This window comes from Aotus nancymaae, unplaced genomic scaffold (assembly GCF_030222135.1).
Source record: "Aotus nancymaae isolate 86718 unplaced genomic scaffold, 86718_ANA_hifiasm-v0.15.2.pri h1tg000016l, whole genome shotgun sequence".
Taxonomy (NCBI): Eukaryota; Metazoa; Chordata; class Mammalia; order Primates; family Aotidae; genus Aotus; species Aotus nancymaae.
In genome coordinates, this window is record NW_026988428.1 from 48,855,981 (window position 1) to 48,876,045 (window position 20,065).

The following is a 20,065-nucleotide window of genomic DNA, read 5'->3' on the forward strand; positions in this document are numbered from 1 at the left end:
TACATAGCCAGTGTCATTAATGATGCTGTTATTTTCTCTATTTGAACATGTTGTTGCTCCTTATCACCACCAGTGAGTAGACAAAGGAGAGTCAATTGAGGTCAAAGCAGATAACTAATTCTATTTGGTTTATCAGTACTATATTTCATAATCATAAGTTGGCTGGCCATGATTCATTCCTTCTGCTGTTTATATTTCATCTTTATTATCTTCCATTGTACTTAAAACAACCTACACTTTTGTTCATTCATGTCTTGATTTGTTTTTCAGAGGTCATTCTAGTTGCAATTTTTTTTTTTTTTGCTCTAAGGAAACTTGCTTTATGCTGCTGGAGATTTGCACATTTTACTTCTATGTACTCACTTAAGTATATAGTGTTAATGGCAGTCGCATGACTCATAGTCTGCATAAGCATAAATTAAATCCAGTACCTCTGTGGTATGCCCTCTTTGAGATTGCTCTGGAAGACCACCCAGAAGTCTAAATTTATACAGACTGCAAGGACCTATTGAACTTAAGAAAACCCAGCAGCACTGAATGACCAAATACACCTGCATCTTTCAGTATGAATGAGCTGTCCATTTGCTCTTGATTGAGGTTCAAGCTGTTGATCTTAAACTATAAAGGGCTTTATAGGCTGAATTATGTCTACTTTAAACAAGACCTCTTCCTTCAAATAGAGTGCTTTGCACATAGTGAGCACTCCATAAATGCTCTTGACTCTGACTTAATGAATGTTTAGACCTTCCAGTGAATTTCTTTTCATGGTTTCCAGATTTGAAGGAAGCATTCTTGATATTGAATCTTTGTCTTTCTTACTAGTTTGGCTTGGGGGCTTACTATAGTGTAATTTTACTGACCACATGAAATTTATCCTTTTAGTGATGAATCATTTTAGGTGGTCTGTTGTCCGGGCCTGAGCAATCAGTGGAATCTAAGGTTTTATAATTTGATTCATATGTTCAGAGACAATAGCTGTAAAATAAAATAATAGTTTTAATAAGTTCACCAAGAAAGTGGCAAATGTATTATTTTTTGCCCTGGATCTTTTTCTGATGGATTTTCACTTGCTTGGTGCTTAGTTCAGTGCTCCTCACAAAGACAACTTTATAACAGTGATGCTTAAAAACTTGTCTTTTTTTTTTTTGCACTGGATATGGAGCGATCTGAAAAATATATATATATATATATATTTTTTTAAATTTTTAAATTTTTTTTAAGAAAGAAAGAGAGAAAGAAAAAAAAAGAATGAAGGAGAAGAAGAAAAAGGAAGAGAAAGAGGGAGAGAGAACGGGAGTATTGCTTTATTGCCCAGGCTAGAATGCAGTCTAAAAATGGGAATTGAAAACCTCTTTTATGCCAATAATTGTGCTTAACAATGGAGACAGGAAGGAATAAGGGAATAAAATAACAAACAAGCAGCCAACCAATATTTCATTTAAAACTATGAAATGCTATGCAATCACTGATGAGTGATTATACAGTCACTTTTAGAATAGTGTGATGTGATACTGATAAGAATGTATGTTTTATGTATTTGAAGTGGAGAGTTCTATAAATGTTTATTAAGTTTACTTGTTCTGGGTCTGAGTTCAAGTCCTGGATATCCTTGTTAATTTTCTGTCTCGTTGATCTGTCTAGTATTGACAATGTGATGTTACAGTCTCCCACTATTATTGTGTGAGAGTCTAAGTCTCTTTATAAGTCATTAAGAACTTGTCTTATGTATCTGGGTGCTCCTGTATTGGGTGCATATATATTTAGGATCGTTAGCTCTTCTTGTTGCATTGATCCTTTTACCATTATGTAATGTCCTTCTTTACCTCTTTTGATCTTTGTTGCTTTAAAGTCTATTTTATCAGAGGCGAGAATTGCAACTCCTGCCTTTTATTTATTTATTTACTTTTGCTCTTCGTTTGGTTGGTAAATCTTCCTCCATCCCTTTGTTTTGAGTCTTTGTGTATCGTTGTATGTGAGATGGGTCTGGATGCAGCATACTGATGGGTTTTGGCTTTTTCCTGTCTGTATCTTTTGATTGGGGGATGTAGTCAATTTAAATTTAAGATTAATAATAATATGTGTAAGTTTAATACTGCCATTTGATGCTAGCTGGCTGTTTTGCCCATTAGTTGATGTAAATTCTTCATTATGTTAATGTTCTTTACTTTTTGATAGATTTTTGGAAAGGCTGATACTGGTTGTTCCTTTATATGTGTAGTGCTTCTTTCAGAAGCTCTTGTAAAGCAGGCCTGGCGGTGGTGAAATCTCTAAGCACTTGCTTGTTCGTGAAAGATTTTATTTTTCCTTTGCTTGTGAAGCTTAATTTGGCTGGATATGAAATTCTGGGTTGAAAGTTCTTTTCTTTAAGGATGCTGAATATTGGCCCCCACTCTTTTCTGGCTTGTAGGGTTTCTGCTGAGAGATCTGCTGTAAGTCTGATAGGCTTCCCTTTGTGGGTAACCTGACCTTTCTCTCTGGCTGCCCTTAGTATTTTCTCCTTCATTTCAACCCTAATGAATCTGACGATTATGTGCCTTGGGGTTGGTCTTCTTGAGGAATATCTTTGTGATGTTCTCTGTATTACCTGGAGCTGAATATTGTCCTGCCTTACTAGGTTGGGAAAGTTTTCATGAATAATATCCTGAAGAGTATTTTCCAACTTGGATTCATTCTCTTCGTCACATTCAGGTACACCTTTCAAGCGTAGATTAGGTCTTTTCACATAGTCCCATATTTCTTGGAGACTTTGCTCATTCCTTTTTATCCTTTTTTCTCTAATTTTGTCTTCTCGTTTTATTTCATTAAGTTGGTCTTCGACCTCTGATATCCTTTCTTCTGCTTGATCAATTCAACTGTTGAAACTTGTGCTTACTTCGCGAAGTTCTCATGTTGTGTTTTTCAGCTCCATTAATTCACTTATATTCCTCTCTAAATTGTCTATTCTCGTTGGTATTTCATCAAACCTTTTTTCAAAGTTCTTAGTTTCTTTGCATTGGGTTAGAACAAGTTCTTTTAATTCACAGAAGTTTCTTATCATCCACCTTCTGAAGCCTACTTCTGTTAATGGAATGCACTCGTTCTCTATCAGGCTTTGTTTTGTTGCTGATGCGGAACTGTGATCCCCTGTAGAGGGAAAGGCATTCTGATTTTGAGTATTCCCTACCTTTTTAGGCTGGTTTCTTCCCTTCATTATAAATTTATCCATCGTCTTTGTAATTACTGATTTTCTAATTAGGTCTCTGAGTGGACGTCCAACTTGTTGATTCCCAGCACCAAAATCTGAGCAATCCACTGCGCCGGCCAAAACAGCAGTGTTAAGATTGATGGTGCTCTTCTGCCAGGGAATCTCTGGTCTGGCTCCCGGGGATCTCCGCTGCGCTGAGGCGCTGGCAAAACTGCCGCACCGGCCACAAGAGTTGCCCTGGTGACCTGTGGGGCTCCTTCACTGGGACTCTCCTGGTCCGTGAGCAACAAAAATTTGTCTGAAAGTGTGGCATCCTCTCGTTCTCTGCACTTTCACTGGGAGCTACAATCCTGAGCTGCTAGTGATCAGCCACTTTGGATCTCTCTCATTGACAAAAACTTGTCAATGTGATAGTTTATACAATGTGGGACTTAAAAAAAATTTTTTTTATTTCCATAGATTATTTTATTTTTATTTATTTATTTAAATTTTTATTTAAATTTTTAAAATTTATTTAAATTTTTATTATTTTATTTATTTTTATTTCCATAGATTATTAGGGAACAGGTGATATTTGGTTACATGTAAATTCTTTAGTGGTGATTTGTGGGATTTTGGTGAGGAGACATTTTACTTCCTCATTAGGCAAAATGTTATTTTGGAAATTACTAATATAAACAAATTGGAGTAATTAGAAAGATAGAATGCTTTATTTTAAATAAGAGAGGTTTTCTTAGCTTTAAAAAAAACATGTTGTGAAGCTAATGTTCCTGAAAACATACATAGGAAATGCTAAGGTAGACAAGGAAGAAAGTACTGATTTTAGTACTGGTTTAGTACTGATTTTCTGTCCCCAAGTTAGGTCAAGGTCCCCAAGATCATTTTATATCATCTCTTTTCATGGCAGTTATATACTATTCTATTATAAAGTAGACTTTTAGTATTCTGTTGATTTTTTTAAGAAAACAAGAAAATTATATGAATCTGATATCCTGTGTGGGACCCATGCAGCTTGAAGTTTTCTTGTTGATCCTACTAGCTCACAAGAACAAACCAGGAATAAGGAACAAATTGAGGTGGCAAATGACTCCAAAGCAACAAAACTTACTCCTCCTCCATTTCTTCCCCATGTATAAATGAGCGTAATACTAATTATCTATCCAGTTACTGGAGCAAAAAGCCTAGCAGTCATCTTTAATTATTCTTTCCCTCACCTTCCATATCTAATCTACCAATGCGTTTTGCTCTGTGTACCTTCAAAATATATTCTGAATCTGACTCCTTTTCATATACATTACTACTGCTCTAGTCTAAGCCACCATCATCTTTATCCTCTTTGATCTGAACTACAATGAGCCTGTCTTCTTTGGCTTTTTAAAAAGGAGACTTCATATTTTAGAACAGTTTTTGATTTAAAGAAAAATTGAGATAGTTCAGAGAGTTCACATATACTCACCCAGTTTCTCCTATTAACATCTTACATTAGTGTGGTATATTTGTTATAATCATAAATGAATATTGATACATAATTATTAACTAAAGCCCATATTTTTTTTTTTTCAGATTTTCTTAGTTTTTACCTAATGTCCTTTTTCTGTTCCAGGATTCTACCCAGGATACCACACATTTAGTCATTCTATGTCCTCCTTAGTTTTGTCTTGGCTGTGACAGTTTCTCAGAGTTTTCTTATTTTTGATGACGTTGGCAGGTTTGAGGAGTTGTGGTCAGGCATTTTGCAGGATGCTCCTTTACTGGAATTTGTCTGGTATTTTTCTCACAACTAGACTGGGGTTGTTGGTTTTTTGGAGGAAGATCGCAGAGATTAAGTATCATTTTCATCATATCATATTAAAGATACATGCAAACAACATGTTATCACTTTTGATATTGACCTTGACCACGTGGCTGAGGTAGTGTTCGTTAGATTTCTCCTCTGTAAACTTACTTTTCCCCCGTCATTTCCCTACTATATTCTTAGGAAGTAAGTCATTACACACAGCCTACACTTAAAAAAGAGTAGGGGTTTATGTTCCCCATCCTTGAGGGCAGAGTATCTCTACATAAATTATTTGGAATTCTTCTGCAAAGGAGAGATGTCTCTTTTTTCTCTTTTATTTTTATTTATTTATTATTATTATTATTTATTTTTTAGAGGCAGGGTATTGCTCTATCACTCAGACTAGAGTGCAATGGCATGATCATAGCTCACTGCAGCCTCAAACTCATGGGCTCTAGTGATCCTCCCACCTCAGTCTTCCGAGTACCTGGAGCTACAAGTGTGCACCAGTACGCCAAGCTAATTTTTTATTTTTTGCAGAGAAAGGGGTCTCACTATGTTGCCCAGACTGGTCTTGAACTCCTGGGCTCAAGTCTTTTCTTTATTTAATCAATCAATCACTTATTTATATTAGTATAGATTCATGGAAATTAATTTTATACTTTGACTTATAATCAATACTATTTTATTTATTTTTCTCGCTCATATTATTCCAGGTTTGGCCATTGAGAGCTCTTTCAGTTGGCTCTTGTGTCCTTTTGATATATTCACATCAATTTAGGGTATTTTTTTGGTGGTGGTTGTGTTTTTGAGCACTTCTTACTTTTTGGCACTTCTTGATGATCCAGGTTTATCTTGTATATTTTCTGCCCTAGTCCTAGAATCAGCCATTTCTTCAAGGGGGCCTGCTTTTCTTTATTAGAGAATGGTATTGGAAACTGAAATCTGAGTGGCAGGTGGGCTCTGTGCTTTGGCTTTTGTCCTACTGTATTTCATTCTCCACATAGTAGGGTGAAGATTTAAGTACATTTAAATTATATTGCAGTTTGTTCTTTAAAGCCTGTGATGGGTTATCCTTATATCTTTCAAAATCACAACTCCTTACAATGGCTTATAAAGTTGTGGTCTACCCTTACCTACTACTGTGACTTTATCTCTTACCCATTGTCTCTCTCATTCTCTCCTTCCTGGATGCATTGGCCTCCCCTCATTCTGCCTTTTTTCTTTCTTCTCCTCCTCCTCCTTTTTTCCTAATTTTAACCCCCAAATTATTAACTAATAATTTTTAATGTAATCTTTTCTAAATAGTATTACCTTCCTTACTAAAAAGAATAATTTAATGATTCAGTTTATGACTTCTAGTTATCATTATATATAATAAATTGAGTCATATAACAATGGTGTGTTTAGGCCCTAATGAACCATACAGGACTCTCTTTGCCCCTCTAAATAATCCTACAGAGTTCTGTAAAGTGAAAAGGATGCTCCTCCTTTATCTTCTCATCTACATTTATGTCCTCAGAGGCTATTAAAGTGTCCAAAGCCGTAATCAACTCTGTATTGGTCTTGTCTGAGTTTCTTTTACAGCTCTAAACTTTTAGAATCTGTCAATAATTGTGTCTAGAGCTAACCTGCTGGCCATAACTTATATTGTTCGATTCCTGATTACAACCTAAGGCAGAAATGAAAATTTCAAGGGAATATAAGAAAATAAATATTATGTATAAAACTGATAAGAGTAAATTTTACTACCTCCTAATCTGCTTCATCCCCCAGAGAACAGATGGCAAGTGTGTACACAACACCAATCTTGAAAGACAAGGCTAAGAAACAAACTCCAAACAAATAAATGCTTTGGAAATTGTCACAAAGTGATATGAAGAGACAAAGATCCCATTGATTAGAATCTTCTGGCATGCTACTGGTGGTCTCCAGTAATCCACAGAAGCAACTGCCCAATGGCCAAAATGCAGGTCAAGCACTTCGGTAGAATATGTTTGAAAATAGTGATGAAGAATAGGGAAGTCTTGTAAAATGAATTAAAGTACGGAAGAACTGTATATGTTTTGTTTGATTCAGCTAACTTCTAGGTTTTTGGCTTTTATTGGAGGTCTGGGGTTGCTAAGTGGCTGACTGTAGAAGAAGTGAAATTTATGAGTTTGCTAGGACCATGATAACAAAGTATCACAGACTGGGACACTTGAAGAATTTTATTGTCACACAATTTTGGAGGCTAGGAGTCTAGGTCAAGATGTCACCAGGTCTGATGTCTTCTGAGGTCTCTCTTCTTGGCTTGAAGATGGTTATCTTCTTCCTGTGTCTTCACTTGGCCTTGCCTCTGTGTGTGTCTGTCTTAATTTCTTCTTTTTATAAGGTTGCCAGTCACATTGGATTAGGTTCCCCCTGGATGACATTTTAACTTGATTAATTCTTTAAAAATGTGTGTGTGTGTGTGTGTGTGTGTGTGTGTGTGTGTGTGTTTTCCAAATACAGTCACATTCTGAGATACTAGGGGTTAAACTATCAACATATGAATTTTGGGGGAACATAATGCATCCAATAACATGAAGGTATACTCTGTTCTCTTTAATGTTATTTTCTTAGCATTTTGAATTTATTCTCAGTAGATAGAGCATTGACTTTAAAAGCGTCATTCTCTGTGGAGATATAAATATACACAAGAAACAATTACATTATTTTAAAGGAAACATAAATCACATAGACAGGAATTCAGAGAAGGTGAATATCAACAAGGCCTAGGGAAGAGTTGTAGAACCTGGGAGCCAAAAATAGCCCTACAAATTATTTATTTTTTCAGCATTCTCTATCTATAGGTTTGAGTTCTATAGTTGCACCTTTTTGTCCCCTCACACTCACTTTTTCCTCTATTTCCTTCTATCTGTTTCCCCCTTTCTTCATTCCTGGAATACAGGGGAGAAAAAGTAGGTAATTTACCATTTTAATGGGATAGTTTGTGTGGGGCAACATTGACTTACTTCAGTAACCTCATTTCATTGAGAAGAATAGGGTTTACAAGTTAAACAATTTGTCCAGGTTTCTGACCTAGAATCCAGGTCTCCTGATTCGTACTGCACTATGCTCTCAAGTGCATTGTACCACTATTTTAGTAGGAGAATGTTTTATTTGTGTTTTAAGAACAAGTAAGATTGCATTTCCATATTGTGTAATCAGGTCATTTATATTATTTTCCAGTAGTCTTCCCTCTTAAACATTTTCGGTTTCTTCAGTTATTTTTATTATTATTCTCTTATTTTTTCTACATCATTTTGGCACCCATATTAAAGTTTCACCTCACATAAGATCTTAACCAAAGTAATAATTTTTTCTTTTATAATATAGTGCTTTTTCTTTTTTTAACTTAGCTTTACTAGTACTACGAGTATGATGTTACTAATTGTACTTGTGGCCATAGGTAAACTTCATTTAGTGTCATTGTTTTGATGAAAGCTACTTTTTACTCAACTTCTAATATGTGTCAGGACCACCTAGGTACTTTATGGCATCATCTCATTTAATCTACGCAAACATTTTTAAAGGTGAATGTTACCTGATTTATAGATGGTGAGACTCAAAGTGGTCATTGACTTCTCTAAAGTTGCATAGGGTAGAAGGTGGGAAAGCTGGGACTTGGCTTGTTCTGTTTGTCTCTGTTGGCTCCTTTCCCACCACTTTTACATGAGTATGGACAAGGAATAGACCTATTTGCTTACCCTGTATACTTCCGGTGCCTACATAGAGCCTGCTTCCTCTGAGCTCAATAAAATATTTGTGGAAAAATGAATGTGGCCCACAGCTTCTAAAAATATTTTTATATACCTTTTGCTCTTTAAGTTTCTTGAGTCATTTTTATTTCTCAATTTGTTCTCCCAGATATCAATATTTTGTAATGAATTTAGACTTCTTCTTGGAACATGATTTATTCCTTCTTGATATTGGCAAATCTTAAGACTTTGGCATGATTTAATTTAGTGATATATCTTCACCAAGAAACCATAAATCTCATTTTCACATAAAAGTGAAAAGATGTATAATACTATATTTTGTTAAACCACATGATTTGTCATAGTAGTTATAATTGTATCATGTTTTCAGAATGGCTTGACTGAATTATTGCTGCCCTTTTGCTCATGATTATCCTGATTCTTAAATTTCTGGGTTTAAAAATTTTATATTTTTCATTAAAAAAAATAAACCATACAGTTAATGGGCATCTTTTATTTAAATCATCATTATTGAAATGGAACATAGAGGCCCAAGTTTTAAACATAGTAAGTAGCTAACTCATAATCTACTGCTGCTATAATAATGTCAGTTAATATGTTGGGTTAAGAGGATAGAAATACTCAAGTAAAAGTGGCCTGGCAATGCCAGACCCTACAATCTAACTCAGTGAGAACTCTAGAGAAAGGCAGGTTTGGAATAGAAATGATACCAGAGTTATGGGCTGGCATTTTGTGATTCTCTTGGTGTTCCTCTCAGGGCTCCAAGATTGCTATAGCAGTTCTAAGTGGTGTATCATGTGGTAATTTCAAAGGCAGGAAAGAGGGAAAGAATAGAAAAAAGGTCTTCTCCCTAAATCACCTGTCTTCCTTTTCTGCAGAAAAAAACCTTTCTGAGAAGCATCACCAGCAGCCTTTACCTTTCCTCTCACTGCTCAGGACTGGATTAAGTGCTTCTCCTCTTACCAGTCACTGACAACAAATAGGGTTGCCGTGATTGGCTTAGTCCAATCATGATTCATCCCTGGGGAGTGCACATTTTTAGCACCCTTCCAAATGGGAATTCTGTTATTAAGACAGGCTGTTAGGTAGGCAATTAATAGTGTCTGCCACTATTACTGAACTCCTTTAGTATGATCAAATAACTATTATGCACAAATGTACAATTACAACTCTGATGAGTGCAAAGGAATGACTGGTGCTTATGAAATGAAAGGAATTTAATCTAGTCTGCTCACTCTTCTTCAAATAATTGATAATTAGGCTAAGATGTGGAGAAAGTTTCAGAAGTTAGGTAGGCAAAGGGGTTAAGGTATACTAGAGTGGGGGAGGGAGGAGGAAGCATTCCATGCAGAGGAAGCATATTGTGTTTATGTAAATTAAAAGGGCACATAAATATTCAGTGCTGTTTCACTGGTCTGGTGAAAACCTTTGAATTACTTGTAGGGGTAGAAGAAATTGGTAGACTTTGTAGGTATACAAGTAGGACCCTGAAATACTGGAATTTCTGAAAAATTTCCATGTGTTGAGGGGACAACAGGATAGATTATTTGACTTGGATTGTTTTACAAAGTCCTTGCTGTGTAGTTGCCTTAAATAATGGGCTTATAGGCAAAAAATCAGGCTGTCACCCCTCCTTCTTCCCTCTAACAGTTGCCTGCAGCTAGACTCTAGTTGATATCAGTTAAAAACAGTGGAAACAGTACCCTCACTTCTCTGACACCTGCAATGTTGATTTCTGTACTTGATACTTACATGATTCCTATTTTAAAATTTTTGATACAGTTGAATATTAAATTAAAAGAAATGTTCTCTGAGACTTTTTGGGTTTCCCAAGAGAGACAATAAAATAAAATAAAAAAGTAAAATAAAATATTTTTTGGCTTCAATACACATAGAACTTCTGTGGACACTGGGCTATTCTCTGTAAGGAGAAAATGGTAGTTTTATAAATTTGTCCAGGAGTACACAACTGTCACCAATGACTAAAAGTGACATCTTTTGAAAATTTGCAACTCTATTATCAAAAGAATGCATGTATTACATAATCTAATTATTTAAAAAGTATTCATGATACTTGAATTCTCCTAGTGTCTATCCTTTCTGGCTTACAATGAATGAAAATCTCATTTTCAGGTTTAAAAATTTGGAAGGTTTTATTTATAAAACCTTCCAAATTTTTATAAACAAACACAAAAAGCAAGTTTTATAGTGGCTTAAACAAAATAATAGCTTGGGGCCAGCATGGTGGCTCACACCTATAATCCCAGCACTTTGGGAGGCTGAGGCAGGATCACTTGAGGTCAGGAGTTCAACACCAGCCTGGCCAACATGGTAAAACCCCATCTCTACTAAAAATACAAAAATTAGCCGGGCATGGTGGTGCATGCCTGTAATCCCAGCTGCTTGGATGGCTGAGGTGGGAGAATTGCTTAAACTGGGGAAGTGGAGGTTGCAGTGAGCTGGTATCACACTCCTGGGCAACAGAGTGAGAATCCCTCTTAAAAACAAACAAACAAGCACAAAAAAACAAAATAACAGTTGGAGACTCATTTGGCAGTTCCATAGGCACCTTCTATCTTATTGCTTTACTGTTCTAGTATCAGTTTTCCCCTCATGATCTAAGAATGGCTGCTTCAGCTACTGGAACCACATTCACATTCCAGTCAGTGGTAAGGAACAGGAAGAAGGGAAGGGTACAGTCCTTCCCTACAAGGGAGTAACTCAGATGTTATCACCTCACTTCTGCTTGCATCCCTTTGGCAAGAACTTAGTTACATGCGTACAACTAGCAACGAGACTGTTGGGAAATAGTGTGGAAATATTTTCTATGCCCACTTAAAATCCAGAGATTCTATTGCTAAAATTAAAAATGGGAGGATGAATATTGGAAGGCGGTAACGTTCTATGTTATCACCATCTTTTGGCAGTTGCCATAAGAAGTGGTTAAGTAGTTTTAAACTTAGGTGTGAGCATATAATCTGGGGTAAAATGGGTGTCTGTAGAGACACAGTTATATTTATGCATATTATACCTTATTTTATGCAATTTTGTATCCCTACCATCTAGCATAGTATACTACTAAAACACATAACAATATATGTGGAATGAATAACCATCCTTCTTTTCCTTTCTTGTACAATCTTTATTAGGTATGTATTCTTTTTTTTCACTTGCCATATATTCGTCTCTATCCATAATTCACTTCCCTTCTCAAAGGAGATTTAAGAGTAGATATGATCATAGTTCATAGTATGATAGAGGAGTACTTTGGATCTCTGTGTTTAAGACTGTTTTTAAAATCTAATAGGAATCTGAATTAACTTATAACAGCAAAGAACCAATTTTCCCTATTGCCAAACTGACAGTTTTAACTTCTGTTATCATGTTTTAATTATCAATAGAGTAGCTGTATTCTTCTGAATGTTCAGTACTGTGTCTGAGAATTCTGAAGATTTTTTTTAAATTGATACCCAAGTCCACTAATTGGTTTGTGAAGATGTTTTCTCTGTACTTTATTTGTATATTTTATGTATTGGCCAGCTATCCCTGGAGAAGATAAGGTAATCTGAGGAATAAAAGTGTTCTGACATTTTTTTTTTTTTTTGTATCTCAGAATTAGCTATTCTACAGACATTTTGGTCATTTATCTTGTTTTTGGCCTTCTATTAATTTATAGATTCATTTGTTCTTGTGTTAATTTCTACTACACATTTTGAATAACTTAGTTTTGCCCTCACGAGCTAAGAATGGCTGCTTCAGCTACTGGAACCACATTCACATTCCAGGTGTCAGGTGCTGCATTCAGTGTTGGGAACATGAATATGCCTGAGAGCTAGTCTGCACCTCACTCAACTTAGCATCAGTGCCACACCGTGTGGGGAGTGCTGTGCCCAGCCCACACTGTGGGGCAACCGAGGGGGAAGCAAGGAGCTTGTAAGATGATGGGGGCAGGTGGGATGCCAACATGATTCACGTGAGTGTTGATCGTTGAGAAATAATATGGAAATAGTTCCATTTGATGGGAGTGATGGATACAAAGTGTGAGTTAGAGATGCAACTGGAGAGCTGGATCATGGAGGACCCTTTCTACGCCATGCAGATGAGTGGGGACTTAATGTCCCCAGGTCAGTGGCTTTCAAACCTTTTTGTCCATGACCCATAGTAATACCGATGCTTTTACAAGGTGACTTGTTACTAGGCCTGGGCCTAACATTTTCAGGGCCTGGGCAAGAGGACAAATGGTAGCATAGATACATACAGTATAGCTAAATATTTAAAACTCAAGGCAAAAAACTGTTAGAAAAAGATATACTCACCTACCTTGACAAATATACCTCATAATGAAAAATGATACCAAATAACTGAGAGTAGTACAAATTTAAAATCAATTTTGTCTCCCACCAAAAGACTATGAATTTACCCTGAGGAAATGCCAAGGCAGTGGTAACTGGGCCAAGCTGGAGGAGAGGAGGGAAAGACTCACTCAGCCTTCTCTTCCAATGGCCATGGAATCTATAGATGAATACTTCCTTTCTCTTGGTCTTTTTTTGGGGGAGGGGCTCTTTCATTTCTGCCAGAGGCTCTGTGCCCTTACCCATTGCTCCTTCTTTATACCCAACAGTCAGGCATTGAGTTCCAAAGTGATCTAGTCCATGCTAATCCAGTCCAAGGATAACCTCTGGCCCCCAGGTGCTCTCAGCCACCCACCCTCACAGGAGGCTTTGCATTAAGAGTTCTCTGAGCAGGAATGTGAAGGAGTAGTGAGACAGTTGGCTTCTACCTTCTCTGCCACACCTTTATCCATTCGTCCAGGGCCAAGGGGTCCCTCTAGCCCTCAGGTCCAGGCCCCGTCATTAGTGGATAACCTTTGGCCACTCCTTGGACTGGAGGTACACACATGTTAATAGTACCACCTGACCTGAAGAAGGGGCCCATGTAGGTCAGAGAAGCCACTTAAGGCCATTTGGGTAGAGAATGATGGCGACCTTGGTAGTCAGAGCTTCAGGTGGAAACAGGAACTCCTTGGCTGGTGGAAAAGAGCACAGGAAGAGGAAGGCCAGAGCAAAAGCTTCTTGCCCACCACTGGGCGATCTGAAGGGAGGGAGGACACTGGTTATGAGGCCTAAAGATGGTGAAAGTGAGGATAGAGAGGAGGGGAGGGATGTAGAATCTGCAGATGTTGATGACTAATTAGATATTGGGGGTGCAGAAGAAACCTAGAATAATGCCATGATTTCTGATGTGTGGCATTTAAGGCCACAGTGAGACATTCAGGTAATATTTTGTTTGTTATTTGAATATATGGGTCAAGATATGGTCAAAGAAATGTTTTCATTTGGATGGTTTGTTAAGATGTGAATTTCTAGGCCCCATCTACTAAATCAGAATCACCAGGAGAAGTCCTGGGACCTTGCAGGTGAGCAAACTCCTGCGGTGATTTTGAGCCACATCTGTACCCTAGAGAGTGGAAACAGTGTTTCAGGTGGCCTGAGGGCTGAACTCTGGTGCTCACAGGAGAAGGAAGAGAAGTGGCAGACAGACACTGGAAAGAAGTGGGTAGATGACTGATGAAAGAGAGCAGTTTAGTAAAGTAAGGATGGTGACAGGGTTCGTGCATTTAACGTGGGAAGCTTCTGATAAACTTTAGCAAAGGCAGATTATAGTGGTTCAAGGAGTGAGTATGTTGGGAGATTAGGAAAGGGAGATAGATGATATAGGATATAGTCTATATCCTTCCAGCAAATTTGATTGTAAAGCCAGAAGAAAGAGGGATAACAAAGCAAAGCACAGATTTGAAAGAGTCCTTTAAAAACAATTCTGGAACACTTATATGATGAAGGGAAGAGGAACCTGTGGAGAACCAGATATTGAAGATATAGCAAAGAAAAGGAGTAATTGATACAGCCTGGTTTCAAGGAAGAGGAGAGATGCATTTTAGGACCCAGGAGGAGGGAAACTTAAGCAGAAGGAAGAACACTGTTGGCTTCTGTACAGTTATGAAGGAGAAAGGCCATGCATAGATGCAAAAAATTATCTTAACAGACATTTGGACACAAACTGTAGGCACAATTTAGGGGTTGTGGCTACAGAGGTTAATAAGGTATGGCTATAGTTTAGTAGGGGAGATAGACAAGGAAATCAGCAAGATAACATGTGGCAAGTGTTGTTAGAGTTGTACTAAGAGGTGGTGGAAACACAGAGGAGGGCATGAGACAAGGCTTTGCAGAATTGGAGAGAGGGCAAAATGTGAAAATGGGCTTTGCAGAATTGGAGAGAGGGCAAAATGTGTGTATTACATATTACACATATATGTGTATATATTTTACATATATATGTATACACATACATATATCCACACACACATACACACAATCACACAATTATAAGCATCAGCTGAAACTTTATTTGGGAGGACTTCAGAAAATGATTGTTTATGACCAAGGAAGCTTATTCTTGCTTATCCTTCCCTTTCCCCCTTTGATGACTTTTCTTGAGGCTAATTTAGGTACAGAAAGCCACCGCTTCCAAAAGTGCTTTGGTACCCTGGCATAATTTCAAAGAAATCTCCTTTCCCACTTAGTTAACTACATTTCTTCAGGAAAAAAAGAGTCTTCTCTGTCAATGTAACATCCTTTAACAGAACTCCTGCTGGTTGGTTCTTGTATCTTGCTGTGGCAGCTGTGAACATATATACTATTGATTGTTGATGTGTGATATAAATCCGACTGCAGCATGCCCACTAATTGGTTTGAGAGCTAGATATAGACAATGCTGTTTTATAGTAGCTTGTGTAGATAGGCCTAGTCATAGGGTTAATTCTGCTTGACAGCACATCAGCAGCATCTTGAGAGTAATTACCTAACAGAAGTTTTCCCACAGCCAAACTGAGAGCTTCAAAGCCTTCTGAATTTACAACTAGTATTAACCAATATCTGAAACATAATGTTCCCACAAGAGCTCAGATTTTTTTTCTCCTTCTTATTAAATGTATGAGGTTACTAGGTTCATTTGCTGTGTGCTAAGAACTTAGTGAAAGGTTACTTGGTGTTGAATAATTTCAAATCTTGAATAATAAAGAGGATAATTATGAATTTGGTTTTTTATTGCTTTATTATCGTACTAAAACAAGTTAATCTGTAAAAATCAGATGCCTTTTAAAAAACATAGTTTATCCTGTTTCACTCAAAAACCAATTTAAAAAGTTAATATCTTTTCTATATTGTGCCATCTATATTGGTATTTGTATATTTAGAGGGTCTAGGGTAATACCTGCATTTAAAATGGTTATGATACATATATATTTACATTTTAGAAATGTACACTGAAAAATGTAACTATTACCTCCCCTCCTTTTCCCCCGTGAAATAACTGTTTTTTTACAAAGAGTTTTTATATTATAAAAAATTTCTTTCTCTTTGCAGATCAGAAACCAAATTTGACTCCGGTTCAGGTATGTTTACATTACTAATGCTATTCTAAATATATTTTATTTACATTATTATCTGAGGAGTAATTCATCAGATCAAGAATCATTTTGATTTTAAACAGACTGGGCAGTCTCTTTTCAAAATGTGAGTCCCACCTCAAAGCAGGGCTATCGACTGCTTCAAATTATAATTTGAGATGTTCACTTTGGAGTCTTCATAGTTCTGCAATAAGCATGGCATGCCCTATATCTGCAGAGTTTCATTTCAAAAGCAGAGGTGGGGGTTGTTCATTCTTATTGCTTAAAATAGATTATTATTTTCTCAGTAGACAAAGCATCCTGAGTAATTTGAAAATTCTCTTGAGGTTATCACCAAATGTGGGAGATGGATGCATTTAATTCAGCAAACTATAGAGAGTTCCAGCCAATAGAAACAGAAATTTGTCTATGAATTATTAGCTTGTTTTTTCCTAAAAAAATGTTTTATTGCTAGATGGGCTATAGAAAATGAAGGTTACATTAAGCCATTATTTTGAATCTATTAGGACAAAATTTATATTCTCACAAGCAGCATCATATCAGCTTCATTAGACATTTTCTTTTCATTAAGCATGAATGTAGCCATATAATTCTCAGGTTTGACTATGTTATTATGTCACTTGTTGAGATTTATGTACTTCAAAGTTTCTGATGGCATTTACAATTAAAGGACAAAAATTGCCTCATGTTTCATACAAAGGAATTATGTATGTCCTTTGGTAGACTGTTAACAGATAAATAAACATTAGTTTTTGAATTCCAGGAGAAAATAATTTACAGAAAAATATGTAACTTGTTTAATTTAAAAGTAACATTTTTACTCTGGTTCAAGTTTCACTGTATTGTAACTTTAAAAATGTTTTTACTTATGTTCACAAAGGAACAATTGTTATATATTCTTTTTGATAGTGGTGTTAAGGAGACAACACACTTTTCCTTCTTTATAAGCTTTGTCTTTCTTTTCTTGTATGGTTTTTTGAATTTGGTGAGACTCATTAATTATGAAGCCTGTACATTTGAGTTAACAAATTCACCTAGTGTGAGAACCATGACTCCAAAAATCTTTCTATTCTGTGTCTTCTGCAGCTTCTGAATCAGATATATGAATGATGGTATAAAATAAACATTTTTGGTTGAAAACATTGACTATGTAGAGACTAAAGGTGGGATGGCATTGTATCAACTGTTTGACTCATTGATTCACAAAGGACTCAAGATAAGGCCAAAAATCTTTTTCATTTGTTAACAGTTAAAATATTTAAGTGTAATTAAAAATAAATGAATAAAATTGATGGAAAGTACATTTTTACATAAAAATTCCATGTCCTTTTTTTTCTCTGCCAGTCACCAAATATTTATTAAGAACCCACTTTTTTATGATCTGATGTAATTCCCTAAACATCAGTGAGAAAGTGGTTTTAGGGTATAGGGTCTGGAATATAGCTTTTAAAAATGAGTAAGTCCACTCGGTTAATTTTGAAGGTAGAACCTGGAAGTAGTGTACAAGACTGAAATATTAGGCAGCTATTGTCAAAGTCAGATAATTTATGTTAACTTTTCAAATCCAAATTAAAGTGTGCTGCTAAATTCCTGTACTGAAGGTAAGTATTTTTCATGAAAATAGTTATAACATCTGTACAGGCATACATCTTTCACTCTTGTGAGCAAAGATTTTGTGCATGATTTATTTTTTTTTCAAGTTCTTATTAAAAAAAAAAATCTATCATGGACTACATCTGCCTGTCTTTGAAAATTACAAAGTTCTGTATGCTGAAAAGTCTTATAGGGGAATACTGATTAAAAGTTTATTTATTCTTTCAATTTTAAACTTAAATAGATTGTAGAAAGAATTTAGATGTTTTCAAATTAAGAAACAGAATTATTTTTTCTTAATAAACTCCTTTTAGCTTATGACTGAATGAAAGAATCATGACAAAGGAAGCTAGAAATACATTCTTTGGTATCCTATATCATGCAAATTTTGGTTAGAAGTAAGGTAGCATAGGGCCCTCCTCGGTGGCTCACATCTGTAATCCCAGCACTTTGGGAGGCTGAGGCAGGTGGATCACGAGGTCAGAAGATGGAGACCATCCCTGGCTAACACAGTGAAACCCGGTCTCCACTAAAAATACAAAAAAAAACAACAAAAAAATTAGTCTGGTGTGGTGGCACGTGCCTGTAGTCCCAGCTACTCAGAGGCTGAGGCAGGAGAATTTCTTGAACCCAGGAGATGGAGGTTGCAGTGAGAAGAGATGGAGCCGACAGAGCAAGACTCCGTCTCAAAAAAAAAAAAGAGAAGGTAGCATATTGGAACAATTAAATGTATGACTTTAATAGGTTCAGATTCTCTACTGTTCATCAAATACAGAAAGTAAACTGGTCTGTTTAATGTTGTATATAGCTGTGACAAAGTAAGATTTTTAAATGAAGGAATATGCCAATCTTACTGAAAAAGAAAAACATAAAAAATAAATACTATGGTCAGTGAATAGCCATAATGGAAAGGATTCCAAAGTCAAATTATATGTAAAAAAAACCACACACACACACACTCACAAGTATATCAAAGAAAGTGCCCAACTTATGCAGAGCTTACTGCAAAACATTTTTGGTTTGTGTAAATAAGTTTTAAGCTGTGGAGTGATATTCAGGAGGAAGGAGGGAAAGTTTTCATTGCCAGTGCATGGTAAAACATTTCATTTGTTAGATGTATACCAAATGATTAACCTAGAAATTGATTTAAATTTTTTCTTATCAGAATTGCATTTTTTTTTTCTACAAAAGCAAATCCTCAAACAACCTCCTTGTGCTTTTTGAATTAACAATTTTTGTATAATGAAAAAAATTCAACCATGTATAAAAGTAGAAAGTATAGTGTGATTAGCACCCATATAGCCATCATCTAAATGTTACCTTTGTTAATTATTTGCCAAATTTGTTTTACCTTTTTTTTTTTTTGCTTAAAATATTTTGAAGTAAAATACATACATTTCATGTGATTTTTAAAGTCTGGAAATTATAGATGATCTTATCAAAAGGAGTCAATGTTTTGAGGTTTTCATCTATTTTAGGAATTTGAGTCACATACAAATCATTGTGGAAAGGATTGTGGCATTTTCATGTCCACATCCAGTTGAAGACTCTTTGAAAGTTCTGTTTATGGTGAATTGCATAGGTAAGAAAACCTTCAACCAGAAGGCAGAGGCCCTGAATTAATTTTGACCTGAGAACTCCAGAAATTTTCTATTCTCAAAATTAATTTAGTTAAAATGTCAGCTGCCATTTAGCTGTGGTCTCCATATACTGAGTAATATACTGATTAAAAACCTTTTCTGTTGATTTACAACTCAATCACCTTAAGTTTTTGGCTTTGCCAATTGAGAACAGTCAGCTTACCTTCTTTTCTAAAGGAGTTTTAAAGTTTCCATTTTCTACCTTTTCCCAGTTGATGTACTAATGTTGATTGCCTAGGATTGTGTGGAGTTGGTGATTTTACTAATAGAGTAAAACAGACTTCCTTTTATGTTCAGAAGTAGCAAGAAGCTATACTCTTCTCCCCACCTCCCAAGAAGGGAAGTTAGTTGATGCTGGAGGAAGCAGAGCATTGAGTTTAATGTAGTGATTAAACATGAAAGTCATATATCAAATCTCAGGAGAAACATGCTTTTGAAAGAGGCAGAGAACTGTGGAGCATATTGCATGATAGGCTATATAAACAGAGCCCTGGAGGTCAGTGTGTGGATGCAAACCAATTAAATAAAAGAACTTACTGGCTTTGCTTTCTATCATCTGGATGGGGAGGATCACAAGTTAACATTCACAGGATTGAAGTGTAAACTTTGCTTAAATAAGCTAGGCACCTTTGGAAATTTCATTAACTCTTTCAATCCACTGCT

General features: G+C 36.0%; 1 protein-coding gene across 3 annotated transcripts in view; it reads left to right on the plus strand.

The window, feature by feature from the left end:
- The window catches only part of MSRB3 (methionine sulfoxide reductase B3), a 186,150-nt gene that overhangs the window by 69,032 nt on the left and 97,053 nt on the right, over positions 1-20,065 (plus strand). For all 3 annotated transcript variants that reach the window (XM_012444910.3, XM_012444913.2, XM_021670230.2), the window contains one exon: positions 16,126-16,154. In XM_012444910.3, the coding sequence (XP_012300333.2) occupies positions 16,126-16,154 (29 nt within the window). The remainder of the gene's footprint in view (positions 1-16,125; positions 16,155-20,065) is intronic.